The sequence below is a fragment of the Anthonomus grandis genome, chromosome 6 (genome assembly GCF_022605725.1).
Source record: "Anthonomus grandis grandis chromosome 6, icAntGran1.3, whole genome shotgun sequence".
Taxonomy (NCBI): domain Eukaryota; kingdom Metazoa; phylum Arthropoda; class Insecta; order Coleoptera; family Curculionidae; genus Anthonomus; species Anthonomus grandis.
The window spans coordinates 30,739,998-30,756,535 of record NC_065551.1 but is presented as its reverse complement, the minus strand read 5'-3'; the positions used below and the strand labels follow the sequence as shown (position 1 = coordinate 30,756,535).

General features: G+C 30.8%; 1 protein-coding gene across 2 annotated transcripts in view; it reads right to left on the bottom strand.

The window, feature by feature from the left end:
• Positions 1–528: 528 nt before the first annotated feature.
• Positions 529–16,538, bottom strand: part of LOC126737120 (endoribonuclease ZC3H12A-like) — a 38,211-nt gene continuing 22,201 nt past the window's right edge. For both annotated transcript variants that reach the window (XM_050441861.1, XM_050441862.1), the window contains exons 3-9: positions 16,072–16,257; positions 12,556–12,688; positions 12,138–12,373; positions 11,924–12,077; positions 9,424–9,598; positions 6,474–6,940; positions 529–2,712 (exon numbers count right to left, since the gene is read on the bottom strand). In XM_050441861.1, the coding sequence (XP_050297818.1) occupies positions 2,467–2,712; positions 6,474–6,940; positions 9,424–9,598; positions 11,924–12,077; positions 12,138–12,373; positions 12,556–12,688; positions 16,072–16,257 (1,597 nt within the window). In that variant the 3' untranslated portion in view covers positions 529–2,466. The remainder of the gene's footprint in view (positions 2,713–6,473; positions 6,941–9,423; positions 9,599–11,923; positions 12,078–12,137; positions 12,374–12,555; positions 12,689–16,071; positions 16,258–16,538) is intronic.

Below are 16,538 nucleotides of genomic sequence, written 5' to 3'. Positions count from 1 at the left end.
GACATCGTATAATATGCCAGAACAAAGTCGTCGCCAAAGTACGATTACTTATACTGTTCCTAATGGTAGTGGACAACATGTTCAGGTTTGTCGAAAAACTTTTACTGACATATTTGCACTGAGTCATAAAAGAGTGCAAGTACTTGACGAAAAAAAGAAAATGGGACATACTACGTACACAGATCAACGTTGTAAAGGAACGAAAATTAAAAAGTATTTGCCAGAATTTCGTCAGCATGTCAGGGATCATATTCAGAAAACTTCCTCGCGAGGAAAATCACTACAGCCGGAATAAGTCAATCAAAGAATTTCTAAGTCCAGATTTAAATCTGAATCGTATGTTTTTGGCGTAAAATGCAAAATATCCACAATCAATCGTTACTTATAAGTATTACTCAATGGTTTTTAAGAAGGATTTACAACAAGGAGGTAGGAAGGAACAAGTTACGCAAAAACTGGAATTGAATCATCGTAAAGCGGAAAATGCAAGAGTCACAATGAACACCGACATTGCTAAATCACAAACAATAGAAAGTGATGACAAAACTATTTCGATTGATTTAGAACAAGTGCTTTTATTCCGACACTAACATATTCTGACATGTTTTACAGTCGGCAGTTGTCCTGTTTTAACTTCGGAATTAATTTGTCAGATACAGATGATGCATTTATGTGCCTCTGGGATGAGTCACTTACTGGGAGAGGTGGAAATGAAGTAGCGTCTGGTCTGCTAAAAGTAATTTTGCACTCAAATTTTCTTAAAAGAAAAAATTTGGTCATGTGGAGTCACAATTGCATATGACAAAACAAGAACAAGATTATTTTAATGTTGATGATTTACCTAGTTTCTAAGGGTATCTACGAAAAGGTTGAGCAAACATTTCTGATAAGTGGCCATTCATATCTCACTTGTGATAGAGATTTTGCACAAATAGAAAAGAGAAAATTGTTGCGTAAAAAACTACACTCTCGAAAATATAGAAAAAAAAATAAGAGAGGCACGCCACCAAAGACCTTTTAATGTACTACGTATGGAAAAAAAAAACGATTTTAAAGATTTTCAGAGCATGACAGGCGAATATCTAAATACGACTAAACTACAAATTTCACAAATAGCCTGGATTAAAATTGAACAGGGGCAAAAAACGTTGGTTAAAACCAAAAAGACCTTCTCTCAGCTCAAGGAATGGACCACTTGTAATGTTCTAAAGAAGGGAAAAAGGTCGACTGAAATTCCGGTAGCATTGGTTCCAGACCTCGACTGCAGAAACCGTATTTCAGCCGAGAAGCTGAAAAACTTAAAAGATATGATGGACTATATTCCTGTTAAATATGTTCAGTTTTATGATAATATCATAGAAAAAACACAATCGAATTAAAAGGCTCCTTTGGACATAGACCCTTTTGACAGTGTATTATAGTTGGCACTTTTAGTGGATTTTGTGTTATGATTAGTTTTTCTCAATGATAGTTTTTGTTTTGTGTATAACAATATAACACGTTTATTGATTCTTGTTTAATTTGCCTAATAAAACTATTTCAATACAAATTCCAAGTTTTTTTAATGTTATATAAATTTTTTTGTCAGTATCTCAGTTTCATTTTTTTGGCACTTAGACCCTTTTGAATTTCCACTCTTCAATTATAAAAATTTCATTAAAAATTGAATATGTAAACTTTCGATACGATGACCACCTGAAAGTTCTGACCATAAAAAAACTTTCAGGAAGTCGTTAGATCCATGGGTGGTTAGAATAATAAATATTTAAAATAACTCAAAGTTAACTAAATTTTCTCCTTGCGATAGATAATTCCATAAAAAAATGCGTTCATATAATCATAAACTTTCTTTAAAAATGAAAATGTAGTTTTAGGAACGTCGTGTGTAATGAAAACGCCTTACAAATAAAATGTCTCGAAATTAGTGTTGAATGAAACGATATTCTACATGGAACAGAAATGTAATTATTGCTTTTTTACTTTACGATAAGTTTAATATGCTCGGAATCGAAATTATTTTGTCAACCCTAAAATTAAAAGAAAATATTTTGATGTTGCTTGTTTGACTTATTAGAATTATGTTTGCTCACGTTACATTTTCTGTGAACACGTTAATATTAATATAACAAAAATTGTAAAAAAATATTACATACTACATTAATTAGCAAAGATCTTACTTAACGAAGTACACTTTTTTCCTATTAATTTTTCGTTACTGCGAAAGATTAAAGAAAAATATTCTTAAAGACTTATAACAAAAAAAAGTAACAAAGAATTTATTTAACTTTAAATTCCGTAGCTACAGTCCGCTACATAAAGAACATTCGGTTAAATAAATATAGGATTTCTCTTAATAACCAATCAGTGCTCAATTAATTAACCTCGCAATAATCGCTATTAAATATGGGAGTCCATTGTCAATGGGACAATATGTGCATCAAATCATTTTTTTACTTCTCACCATAATTACGTTTTAGCAGAGAACATCGCTAGAATAGCGGCGCATATTTTCTGAGCGTTCGTCTCGTCCGGATACATTTGCATCGCCTGAATGACTTGCTCTTCAGGAAATATGGCGGATAAGTGATAATGAAGTTTGCGACGTTCATCTTCCTGGTTGCCAATGGGGTTCCACTGTTGCCCGGGCCACACGTTTAATTGAGAGTCCGAGGAACTAGACATACGGTGCATGTGTCTAACTGGTGCCGTTTGCTGCAATTGCAAATACACCCTTTTAGTACCTTTATTTAAAATAATGTTTTTTATTTAACTAAATTTGCATATAAGTTTGATTGATGAAAGATTTCTTGTTTTTCTAATAAAATTAGTTTTTAATTCCTTCTAAAACACATGACCGTTTATAGGATTATTGAGATTTTAATTTTGACCACAAAACTATTTTTGCGACTGTTTGCAGTCGCGACTGAAGAAAAAGTTACGTAACTAATTCAATAACTAAATTCCAAACTAATATTGCACGTTTTCTTTCTAGACTTTTTCTATTTCACCTCCTGTTTAAAGCACTTTATCCAGTTTGGAGCTATTGATTTTATTGAGTTTTTTATTATCAATAACTTCAACAATATAGAAGTAACAGACAGAAAACCTCAACTGCCTTGAATTATTGATTGATTTCTTACAGGCAGTTGAGATTATATTTTAATCCATATATTCGTCATGCTTAGTTCATGGTTTTTGCGAAAAAAATTGATAAGGACAAATTTACCGATGGTTAAAGCCTGCGAGGGACAAATCAAAAAACTTAATCCGCAGACAGCAAGACCGTAAAGTTAAATTTAACAGAAACACGTAGTAGCATCCTTATTTCTTCTATTTCCGGATTAAGGAACATCCTGACTAACCCATCATTTTGTTTTATCCTATTTTCGAAAGTTGATATTTAGAAATGAATTTTTATATCTTATTGTTAGTAACTATATTTGTTTATAAGATAAAATTTTCAAACATTTAATTTGCACTTTTTCAATTGTATCTTCATAAGTGGATTAAACCGGACCTCATATAATTGAGGCAAAACTGAATTTACTATCGACCAATGCTTAATAGAGAGAAAGATATAATTTAGCATTTTTCAAATACCTAAGGTTGCGTAAAATCAACTGTACATTTCTAAGCATTTTCGATCCAAGTAATTAACATGTTTATCAAATAAGAATTGACAATGACTAAAGACTATTTTCGCCTACTATTTTTTAGCAAGCTGTGTTTTTTTTTGGTTGGTTACTATTAGTTTTTGCGATGCACTAGTTCATCTTACCACAATTTTATTTGCGTTAATGAAGTAATTTATGTAATGTGCTAGTAAAGGAATGTGTGTTCCTACTTCATACTTTCCCTGATGATGCTAATATAAGTTGAGAAACACGTGTGGAAGGATAAATAAATAAAATAGTAAAACCAGATTCGTTTATGTGAATAACTAAATTATTTTACATATTGTGTACATAATGTTATTTTATTTTTATGTTATTTTTGATCAAATCCTCAAATCGCGTTTAATTAACACATTATTTAATTGTACTGTTACAGGATGATACTGTTTTCTTTCCTATGATATGAAAGGACCACACATCTACCTATATTAAAGTATATTTTATTCTCGATTGACCACTGGATGAAAATATACAAATCTTTTTGTGATTCCCAACAGTCAGCAAGGCTTTTTATTATCTTGTAAACTATCCGCAAACAATAAATCTGTTGCTTTTTTTTTACTTTTTTAATACTATTTATAAATAATAAGGGACCCAAATTGGAACCCTGAGGTACACATGTTGGAATAAATGGCTGAGATTTATATCCTTTAATATTCACTGAATAGGGGACATCCCTATAAAGATATATAATATGATATGTATGATAATTCTCATAAAGATATCCCTTAAAAAATTCTATTAAATTTTCATGAAATCCAAATTCATATCTTAGTTTGTCTAACAATATTGCAGAAGAAACTCTGTCAGAAGCTTTTTTAAAGTCAGTGTATATTAAATCTATGTATTTGTTGTCGAAGATTCAAAGCATCAGAGATCTCTTGGGTATCACGTAAGTTAAATTACTTAAAGCGGACTTGGATTTAAGAAAGCCATGCTGAAAAACGAAAATGCTCTTTTTCACTTTATTTTATATTATTTTTGATAAAATAATATATAATGGCTTAAAATGTCCATAAGTTTTTTTCTCAGTGTAGTTTCTGACTTCTTTGTAAAAAAAAACAATTCCCTCATCAATTTTAAACAGAAAAGGCCCTTTTGTTCAAACCCGCTAAGGGTAGCCGTTTTCGCGATAATTCAGTTTTTAGTCGCTCGATGTCACAACGGTATATTCTAATGTTTTAAATAAAAAAAATTATTTGCTTTATTTAAGCACGAAATTAATTTATTAAATAATGCGGATTTTATAAAAATTGTTTAAAATGTTCTCCATTTTCAGAAATTACAATACAGAAATTTACACGCCTCAGAAAATTAAAATTAACTCTCTGTATTAGCTAGAAGATTATTTGTGGCGAGTTGAATGCGTTGCCATAGTTCCTCTTCATTATTCACTGTTGCCTTGTAAACCACGGACTTATATGAGGAGACTTCTTAGAACATTGAAAGGGTAGAATTAGTAAACAACAACTTTGTTTGAGTTCAACTTGTGCACAGGGGCAAGGGGGTGTTTTGTTTACAAACATATTCATCAATTCTTTGTTGTCAAGTTTACACGCATTTTCAAAAGAGAAAATTTTCAACTACAATACAACACATATAATAATGTTAATTTAACTGATATTCTAAACGTAAAAATAACATCTTCAAAGCAAGAAATAAAATATTAACATTCTTATTCCTAAAACCGCTTCTAAAAAATTTGAAATGGCAACACTGCAGGCAAAAGCTGATGTCGTCTTGCAAAATGTCACCTTGACAAACGGCTTTGTGTTTACATTCGGCATTTGTGAAGTTCTGTATTTTTTTTTTAGTTTTTGGTTAAAAAAGGAAAAAGGTTGAGTCATTTCAGTGTTTTTGTGAACTGTTACGATAGTACAAAAACCTGTGCCGCAACATATTAAAAAAGCGATTTAACCCGATCTTTTGGCAAGTAAATACCGATATTGTCATAACATCATATCAAGGGACAACCGTCGTCATAAACGTAGAATAATAAAAACTTATTAAGAAATTTATAATAATTATAACATATTTAATCTAATTATTAATAAATATTTATCATGTAAATATTTTTTGACGACGTCACTGGTAAAGATCACTTGTGTCAACAATGCGATCGAGCGGCGTTGCGATGTGGTTGCTTTTTTCTCTTATATACGTGATCTACATTCATTTAACTTTGAATGTTGACTTCCTTATAGAGTACCTTATCATATTTAATGAAAAAAAATGCTCCATATTTTATTAAAGAGGAATAGCATTATTTTGCGCCTGTCAAAATAAGTGACAAATTTTTATGATATTATAAAGTGTGTTTGTTTGCCATTTCTACATAAATATTTGGCATCATTGCATCAGAGATGTTGCAAGAAAACAAATTGCCCATAGTTCCACGGCAATGCTAATTCTAGCCTTTCAATGTTCTAAGGGAGACTTATAGACTTAATATGGCTCCAGAAAAAAAAATCCAGAAGAGTCAAATCTGGAGAACGTGGGGGCCAATTTACGGAAGCATCATTAACCTCTACCTATCCACTTATTTGGGTACCGACCATTTAAATAATTCCTGACATCTAATCATAATAGTAAAGTTTGCCGTTTCTATAAAACTGTTATAAATCTTTCTTTCTTTGAAAGACTAGAGGTATTACTTGTAATAAATGATTAAGTTGGTTGGCAATAAATAAAGATATATCAAACTTCTAGAAGGCAACTATTCTAATCGCATGTAAAAAATGCTCTAACTAGACCACTAAAAGGTTCTTGTCAACATTTTAGGATATAAAATACACTTACCCCGTGTTGAATCCCTTGCAAACCATGCCAACCGCTTTGTTGAGCAGTTTGTCCGCTCCGGCAAGAATCCGGCGCGCTCGCTATTCTTGTTACCCCCTGATGCACATCCCACCCGGAAGTCCCGAGATAACCCGTCGGAGGGCCCAGAGGACTGGGACTAAGAGGGGCGTACCTCCTAACGGACGTCAGTCTCGCATCGCCGCCCGGATTTAACGTTAACTGCCTCTGCAACTTCCTGTGCAGGTTATCCGGTGACGATGTTTGATACGCAAAAGTGCCCAGGGTGGGTTTTTCGGAGGTGTTCTGAAACGTGAACGCGTCTGGAATCGGTTGATAAGACGGCGATTGGGCCAAAAGTCCCACGTTGTCTACGCTACGTGACTTCGATACGACCGCGTGTTGAGGCTCTTTCGGTGGCGGTACGTTGGAACGAGTACGGCCCAGAGGATTTTTTCGGATGTCTCCGCCTAAAAAAGAGACAATATTTAATTTCAGGTGTTAAAGAATGCGAAGTGAGATGTTAGCATTGGGATGTTCATTAATTGGTACCATTAGTCGTTGGCTATTGCAATCATTTTCCAAGGTTTATTTATAAAAAATTACCTTTTTAATGCAGTGCGGTCTGACGAGTGTTTTATGAAGGAGATTTTTTTCTTTTCCGGTCTTTTATTACACTATCAAATTGTATGTATCTGGGCCTTGTACCTTGGAATGTTTTTATTACTTTAATAAGCAACATTAAGATAATTAAAAATCGTTTCTTATCAAATGTCAGTAGGGACATACATTTTCAGTTGTCAAACTTGTAAGCATTATTTAATTTGTTCAAGATTTATTTCTTTTCATTTCATACGTTACAAGTAATTAATTCATACATAAATTGTTCCTCAAGTCAAAAATACATAATATCAAACTTCCACATTAATTTATTAATTCCTTCATTAATTTAGTAAAAAAATATAAAACACAATTTTAATAAAACAGACGCAGTTCTTAAAATTCCTAAGGCCAGATTAAAATTAATGAAGAAATTGTTTAAAATAGTTATATATTTACATTAAAGTCTAAAAATTGTTTACAAGTATTGCAGATATTTCCTGACTCTAGAGCTATAACTTGCAGCGGCAAAAAATTTAACTTCGGCAGACAATTTGGTATAAAATAAAGGTGCATAATAATGCACATGAGATGAGATGCACCAAATGAGAAACAGGTTCTTTTACATCAGGAAATTAATTCTTATATCGCCACGGCGCGGCGCCTTGTGTCAGTCATGATTGTGATAAGCATTATTGAGAATGTTTTCTTGTTGGTTTTTATGTTCATAGATGAGATACTCATAAATATACCTTGATGAAATTATTTTAAATGTTTAGGTGTTGGAAAGTAAGTCTAGCATCCTCCCTATAGGCTTTTATAGCCAGCAATAACCCGAATAATTCTTCCTCTGCAGAGGAAAAATGAGAGCTGCACAACAAGAGTGCAGCTCTCATTTTTCATTGAGACGGTCTTATCTGCGTTCAATGATGGTCTTTTAAAATAAATCACTCTTGAAGGAATCCTTCACCACGTAGGTTAGACAACGACACACTCTGAGGACTTCTCTCACTTCTGGCTATGGATGTGTCATCTACAAATTGCCAAATTTTAGCAATGCTCAATCTTAACCCAGTCAAACAGGTGACCCATAAAGAGGGTTCTTTGTAGCTGGACAACAGACGCAAGCCTTAATAATCAATCCCATAGCACACAAATGAGACAAAACTCAGCAACTATTTTATTTTTATCAAAAAAAAGTGATTAAGTAGTTTCCAAAAATGTATTTTCAGAAATTGCAATTAAAACATTGACATCAGAGGTGTCAATAGGCCAAAAGCTAAACCAATCTGTATGCAACTAAAAAAAAATGGCTGTAGATACTTTTGTCCGGGGAAAGCGTATGACTGAAATTTCTAAATAGGTACTTATACTGAAGTAATAGTAACAGTGTCGTCCAACCAAACAGTCAAAAAAATGGGAGTGTATGTTTGCACTTAAATTCGACTGACAAGACTAGAGAAAAATATTGAAAATTATCAATTCTGGCTTCCGTCTAACCCTAAATTCCAACCAAAATATGATTTTCAAAAGAGCCTGGAAAAGGTAGTTTGTTTGGTGGTGGTCTAAAGTGAATATAGGATTATTTACCGAGACACCAAAATAATATGTTGCCTTCCAGCAAGGGTTTCAGAAAGATACTATTAACTTTTGAAATCGTCGGCACAATCACCGAACATAAATTCAGGAACATTTCCAAAAAAAAAAATATCTTTGGCTAATAAAATAAATAATGTTAAACAAATGTAAGTAACATTAATGCTGCGTCGTTACCACGAAGTTATAGACAACTATTAATTTTTAAATAAATCTCTCAACTTATAAATTATAATCATAGCTATTGATTTTGTGACTAAATAGAAAAAAGTGTAATTGCTGTGAGTTGAACTGCTTTGTTATGTTTTAAACTAAAAAACTTCGATGATGACAGGGCATTATTCCAGCTTTATCTTACGTTAATGTTTCTAACTAATAAAGCAGTTTCTGTAAAAAAAGACTTATGTGGGCGTTCAGGTGAAAACCGTTTAGAAAACAAAATATCTACAAATACATTATGAATATAAATATAATATAAATACATATAAATTCACAGATGAAGAAACACAGACCTGACGCCAAGAAGAATTTTACTTATAAAAGATCTTCTGTGTGCTCAATAATATTAGTAAATTTCTGATGAACTTTTTTTTTGGATGAGAAAAGATGTAGTTCGGTGCTTTTTAATCAACTTTCTCAAGAACAATTGGCATTGATTTAAAAAGGTAAATGTTACAGTGGAAAAAGATAAAGGAAAAACATGTTAAAAAATTGGCTTATACTAGAAAATATAAACATCATTAAGACTATTTCTTACCGTCTTTACTTTCCCTAGCTTGCAAATGTCTTTGGGCATGTTCCGACAATCTCTCCGTCACACTCTTGTGAGGCAACGGTCCTCTCTCAGGATGGTGATATTTACACTTATTACCGTAAGTGCATTTCTTTCCGTAAGGACATGGAGGTGGCGGAGGTGTTCCGCTTACATCACCCTGAAACATGTAAATAATAATTCAAAAAAAGTAGTCCATTTTTCTCAAAGAGACCTCTTAATAAAAATTCAGAGATTGGAGGGACACAAAGTTCAACTTAACCTCATTCTGCTTGTTTTATTTTATTTAGTTTTGAAACCGGATATAATGTGAACTTCAGCAATATTTTTTATATATTTATTTTTTATTTTAACTTAAATGTTTGTGGTTTTACCGGTAAGTCGTATTGTAATTCGTGTATATGCATTGTTGTTTTTTATACTGGGGTTGCTTTCTACTTTTAGATCTGATGATGCCTTAAGGCGAAACACGTGTAATAGTTTTTTTTTAAAATAAACATAATCTAAGACTAAGGACTTTGTGTCCCTCCAATCTGTGTAAATAATAATAATGATAATAATCTTTAATCAAGTATAAGTATATACATATACAATAAAAAGGCAAAAGTGGAGTTGAACATAATTTGTTTAGCTGATTTATGCACTTATCCTTAAGAAGAAGTAGACATACACTCCTTTAATAAAATGAAAAAAAGATCCTAAAGCTAAAAAATTTAAAAAGATTTTTTTTTCTATAATCTAGGATAAAACTAGATGTGTGGGCACAAGATTTGATTATTGGCGGAATTAGCTATTATTATGATTTTTAAGTAATATAATTTTTCAGTATTGTTGCCCTTAGAAGTGGATATCACAAGGACGGAGATAGCTATCAGTGGGTGAGGGATCGTCTAAACTTGCCTACACTAGAGTCAAGAAGAATTCTATTAGATTTATGTTTTCTATATAAAGTAATAAATGCTATAGACTGTCCTCAGTTCTGGTCACTTTTTGAAACATTTCACCGTACTAATTAGCGCATCATCAAAAATTAGCATAGCGACAAAAACTAAAACAATTTATGTAAATTGTTCTTTCTTCAATCATGGTCTTGTTAGTAATTTGTGTTAAATTTAATTTGCTTACTGTGGAAATGGATTCCGTTGATAAACACATTAAAAATTAAATTAAATATTCTTTGCAAAATTCTTCCCTTTAGTTATCAGTCAAATTTTAGTTACTTACCCAACATTTGAATTCAACTCAAAATTTTATTCCATCGTCAATCCTACCTTTAGTTTGCGATTATTACTGCATCTGGTGTTAAACATTTCATTTTGACTCCAGAATACCGAAACATCTTTCGCATGATATGAAAATATAGGTATAAAGGGATGGTAAAGTACCAATGCGCAACGGAAGGAAACATATTCTGTTTATTTTGGACTCATTGGGTCATTTTTACTAGCCTTAAGTTTTGTTATATATAAATATATATTTACTACTATTCGCGTTTGTTAATTTGTTTCTAAAGTTTAATAAATTGTTAAATTTATTGAATATTAAATTAGCAGTGATTATTTTCGCCATTTACTGCAGATAACATAAATGTCTTTAAATGTATTAATTTGCACGTAACATTTAATTTTTTATTAAAGACGATTTTATATATTACTAAAAGCTGCATATATCAAAATGATTATAGAATAGTGGGTTTTTGTTTTAAAGTTTTTTTATGGTTAAATCCATTCTCAATTTTTAAAAAGATTATAGTAGAATAATTTCGAAATGGCAACCAATAAGGTTTAAAAAAATTATAATTATTTTCTATTACTTTTCAGCATTTTTTTTTAAATTTTTCCAAAATTGAAAACAATATACCCATTAATCTCAGTTAACTAATTAGTCATTGGTACAAAAGCATTTAAAATTAAAATGCCACGAAAAAAGAACGAACATTCAACTTAAAAGATAATGGAAATGCCCTATTCAGACCTCCTGATTAAAAACTTCCTGACCCAGCATTGAGTTCCTTCAGCACACACATTGATTATACAGTAAGAATCAAATGTATTATTTATTACATTACAATTTGTTTATGGTAGAACGCGACTGCATGAGAATTTTAGAAATCCTTTAATGAAAATTAAAAAAGCGTCGATTAGCCTCGACAAGAATAATCAAAATATCAAAAATAATTAATAATAATCAAAGTTAGAAGACTTGCGGGGAACGTTTTGTATAATTTATTACAGGAACTTAATACTTCATGCCAGTAATTGAAAACGTATTAGGAAACCAGATTCTTTGCAAATTGATTGTCATTTAAAAATGAATGTTTACTACCTTATATATATATTTACCTACATTAAGTTAATTCTACATTGTTAGTATATGTTTTATATCTTTATACTAAATAAATTAAAACTATAATGTCATAAAAACTATTAATTATAAAAACAACTTGAACAAAACAGGAAAAAAAAATGTACAAGTCTTTAAATACCTTTTTTGGTTGCCCACGAAGAAAATTGTCCAAAGTAGGTCCAGATCTACCCAAAGGATCGTCGGGCGGCATAAAGTGGTCATTGACAAAAGAGAACATCAATATTCTTTCTTCAACAACCTTTCTAAATTCCGCACTTTCCTGACAAAGGTCCCTAAAGATAAAATCTACTTTATAGAAACCTTTTTAAGAAAAAAAATTTCTTTACTCTTACCTATAGTTGTCATTGCTAACTACTACGCCATCGTTTTGTGCGGCCAATTTCAAAATGTACCTGTCATCATAGCATACCATTCGCTTCCCACCTACTAGTCTTGACGGTGTAAAAACCAACAGTCTTTCTCGCTCTAGCTCAGCCAAAATATCTTGGTCTCGCACCGGGTTGTCTGGACGGGGCGCCTCTTTTCGCCATTTTGGCACGAACACTGTTATGTCTTTGTGACCACGAGCCTAACACAAAAACAATAAAATCTTTCAAAAGTCGCGCTATAATAATGTCATTTATATTCAATCAATCTTGCCACAGTCAGTCACTTTAAGTGGTCAAAGTTACTTTGAATTTGTGACATGTAACAATTCAAACAATTAACACAAGAACTGGTATTATTTGATAAACGTGGACATTGTAGTACCTTAAACCAGTCGACGCATATCTTGATCCCGCGACAGGAAAATATCTCCTTGTTTCCATGGCTCATTGCAACGTTGCTGCCATCTATAACGATGGGTCGTAAAGTTGTATGACCGACGTCGAGTAGATCAAGCCTGAGAATAAAATAAAACTGATTTTTAACTTTAAGCCTTTCATATTTTTTTTGCAGTTTCATAATTGAACATGAAGTAATTAGAGAAATAGCGCTCAGTTAATTTTGAGAATTAAAATAACAGAAAAAAAAATTTGACAAACACAACGATTTGTCCCAGCTTTCAGATAGCTTTACAATGTTTGTAAATGATATTCCCATTCTTACATATGTTTTGTTGAGCTTAACAAGAGAGTAAATGACCTGCAGTGTTTCAATACATCAAAAACGAATGTCTTTATCTTTAAAACAAATGGAAATATCGTTGTAGATCAAGAACAAATTTCTGTGCAATATTAGTTACCAAATTTCTGACACTTAGTGTGGATAATGTATTGAGATTTTGAGCGGTATATTACACTTGTAAGCAATAAAATTTTTAAGTGTTATGCGCTTAAACAAAATGAAGTTGTAGAAGAAATTTTGACTTTATTATTGTATACTAACTAAAAATTTTATATTTCTTTAAAAAAAAACGTAAAGGCGTAATAAAATTGCTGACCTGACAGACGGCCTAACGTACTCGTTGTAGGGTTAAAATAATTTTCTTTAAAAAGCGTTTTTTCCAGTTATTCAACCAAATAACTTGTTTTGTGAAAAAAACTCAATGATGAGAAATTGCAATATTTCACAGATGTTTCATAATTATTTTTTAATACATTAATAATTTCATCATTATCAAGATAATTATTTCATTCATTTTTCGAGTTGTTTTTCATATTAGCGGTAAGTAAAAAAAAAACTATACTATGTGTAAATGCAAGAAATTACAGTTTAGTCAAAGTCTCGAATTTATATTTAATGATTTATTAGTTACACATGTTTCGCCCATAAAGGCAACATTAGAGCTAAATAAAAATAATAAAACACTATAACCTATTAAAATTAACATATATAATAAAAAGAAGTACCTGATCAACAGTTTCTAAAATTTACATTCTTAGAGACAGCAAATTTAAGGCGTGCACACTTCGGATAGATTACGGATACTATATTTTATCGTTAAAATTAAATTATTTATCTTTACAAGAATCTAAAACAACCGAAAACATGAATGAAAATATTAGTAATGAAAGTTCGAAAATTGTAGTTTTTTATAAAAAGTGAGTGTAAAATGAAGGACTATTTTTCAATTACGTATAGGTATCTATTTCCGACTGACTTCATTTTAAAATTCCGCTGAAGCACAAAAATATTCTCCTCAATTTTTAAAAGGATTTCAAGTACTCCAAATAAGGGTATTCTATTTCAATCAAATCTAATGTAGATATTAAAATACCGCAGCACAATAAAGCCACTACAACAGAAGACAAACTGACCAAATTAAAGCAGCCCAATTACTAGAACTCGTCATTATCAAATAAATACTGGACCCTGAGGTATAACCCATAATTCAAAATAGTTGGAAGCTTTTCACTATCTTTATTTAAAGTGACAATAATTGTAACATATAAATTCATGTTTTGTCAGTATTTTTTGGTCTAGGTTTTTTTGTTTAATTCAATTGAACAAAAGTATTATAAAGTGGATGGAGTTTCACAATTAAAAGCAAAATTTGGGGAAAATATACAAAAAAATTCATAAAACAATGGAGAAACAAAAGAAGTTACACATATAATTGTTCTTGTTTAAAATAGTACTTCGAATAACAATATACATTCTAGATTTTTTTCTAAATAATTTATTTTCATTGATGTTTCTTATTTTTAGTGGAATAATATTAAGCCAAATATTGACAAATCTATGATTTATATTTTTGTTACTTCTTGGTATTTAAATGTGCTTGTTTATATTATTTCGCATATTATGTCCATTATCTACATAAATCTTGGAGTCATCATTTTTATGAATTAAAAAACAAACCTCTAAGATAAAAATAGTGTTCAAGATTTAGTATTTCATGATTATACAATTGAAAATAGTTTATTTATTACTTTAAGTATATGGACAATATTTAACTGTCTAAAAGCTTTCATATAGACTATTGCATAAAGTATTATTGAGATGTTAGAAGCAGTTTGTTTAAAAGGCCTCTCAATAAATATAAGTTATAAATTAAATTTCTCAAATGTTTTGTAAGATACAAAAAAAGCTGATCTCAACTCAAGTGCTTATCAATATTAATGTGGTCAAGATATTTAGTGTAGGAACTCTCTTTGATTGTATACTTAAAATTTTCATTATGTATGTAATTAAAATGAGGACGATCGGAATCGGTGGGAGAGAGCTATATAATTTTTTTTTCGAGATTAAATTTCAATTTACAACCGTGGAACCAATGCTTTATTTTTGACAGGTCAATTATTGTTTTCTCTAATACAGTGTCCTAAACTGATCCATTATCGGTGTGTAGGCCTGTTAAAGAGTTTATATATGTGATAAAAAGTATTGAACTCAATACTTTTATTAACTAGGTCTCAAAAATCTACGTCTTTTGTATACTATTATTTTTTTGAGAGGATATAGTTTTTTTTAAACACATTTTCTCAGTCTTTCTTTAACACATATTTAAAAAATTATTTATAACACTAATTATAATTGCATAAATTTGCCTTGTTCCCGGATTTTAAAATTGAATTCACAATAAAAATTTTGAATTGTTTTGGAAAACTTTGCCAGTATTAAAAAATCAAGTTAATTATATGTACAAAAGGTGTGCTTAAATATTTAAGTGACTTTATACATTTAACGTCAATGTGATCTATTCCAGGAGCACTTTCATAATTTCGTAAAGTACATATTCTATGTTTTATTATTTCATTTGCATCTACAGATTTTAAAAATAAAGATTTGTTTATTTACTGTTAATTCTACCCCAAAATTTTATTGACAGTTACATCTATATCCGCAAAATAGTTATTACAGTAATTCGCCAGACTCTTAATATTACGAAAGGATTTGTATTATTATGATCTGTTACAGGTGAAGTGGGTTTATTCCCATTTTTATTTTGCTTATTCCCATTTATGGCATCATATATCAAAAAGGTCTATTTTCAGATTTTTCCCCACACTTCAAACCTAGTTGCAAATTCTTCTTTTAGTTTTTGTATAAGTTTTTAAAAAATTCTATAGGTTTTGTGTATTTTGTTGTCCGCTTCTTTAAAATTTAATAAATGTTTCTTTTTGACATTGTTTCTATGATTTTGCGTTTAGTTTGTTTCTTTATATTAGGTTATTTATTAAAACAGTATAGGATACTAAGTAGTAAATATAATTTTACAAGTTTACTTGCACCAGAATTAATTACGAAACTAGAGATAAATAAAATATGTAAAGACAAAGATTTGAAAACGAACCAAAGATATCTGTTTCAAAATAGTAAAAATAGAGACATTTTCCTCACCTATCTAATAGTCCTAAATCACTAACAAGACTCTCAGTGGGACTGCTATCACACGATCCCCCTTTCTGAGCGCCTAGTTTTATCAGTTCTGCCAGCAGCTCATTCTGAGTAGGGTCTGGTCCCAGTTTTTGTAACGCTGCCTGGACATGCTTCTCGGTGTATCCTAGTTTCAGTGCAAACTCCACCCTGAAAACATTAGTTGAATTCCAGTTAGGCGAGCGTTAACATTTATTTAATATTAGAACGTTCTTAAATCATATTAACTAATAAAAACATAATGAAAGGTAATGTAATATCCGAGTTAATAACTAATTATTAGAGCAAGTGACTATTACCAATATCAAATTGCGTTATTATATTTAATGGCAGTTCATTTAGATAGTGATAGATTTTCATAATTAAATTTACGTCTGACGTCTATTTCAGTGTTGTGTATAAAACTAATGAGTTTGTTTTTTTTTATTAAA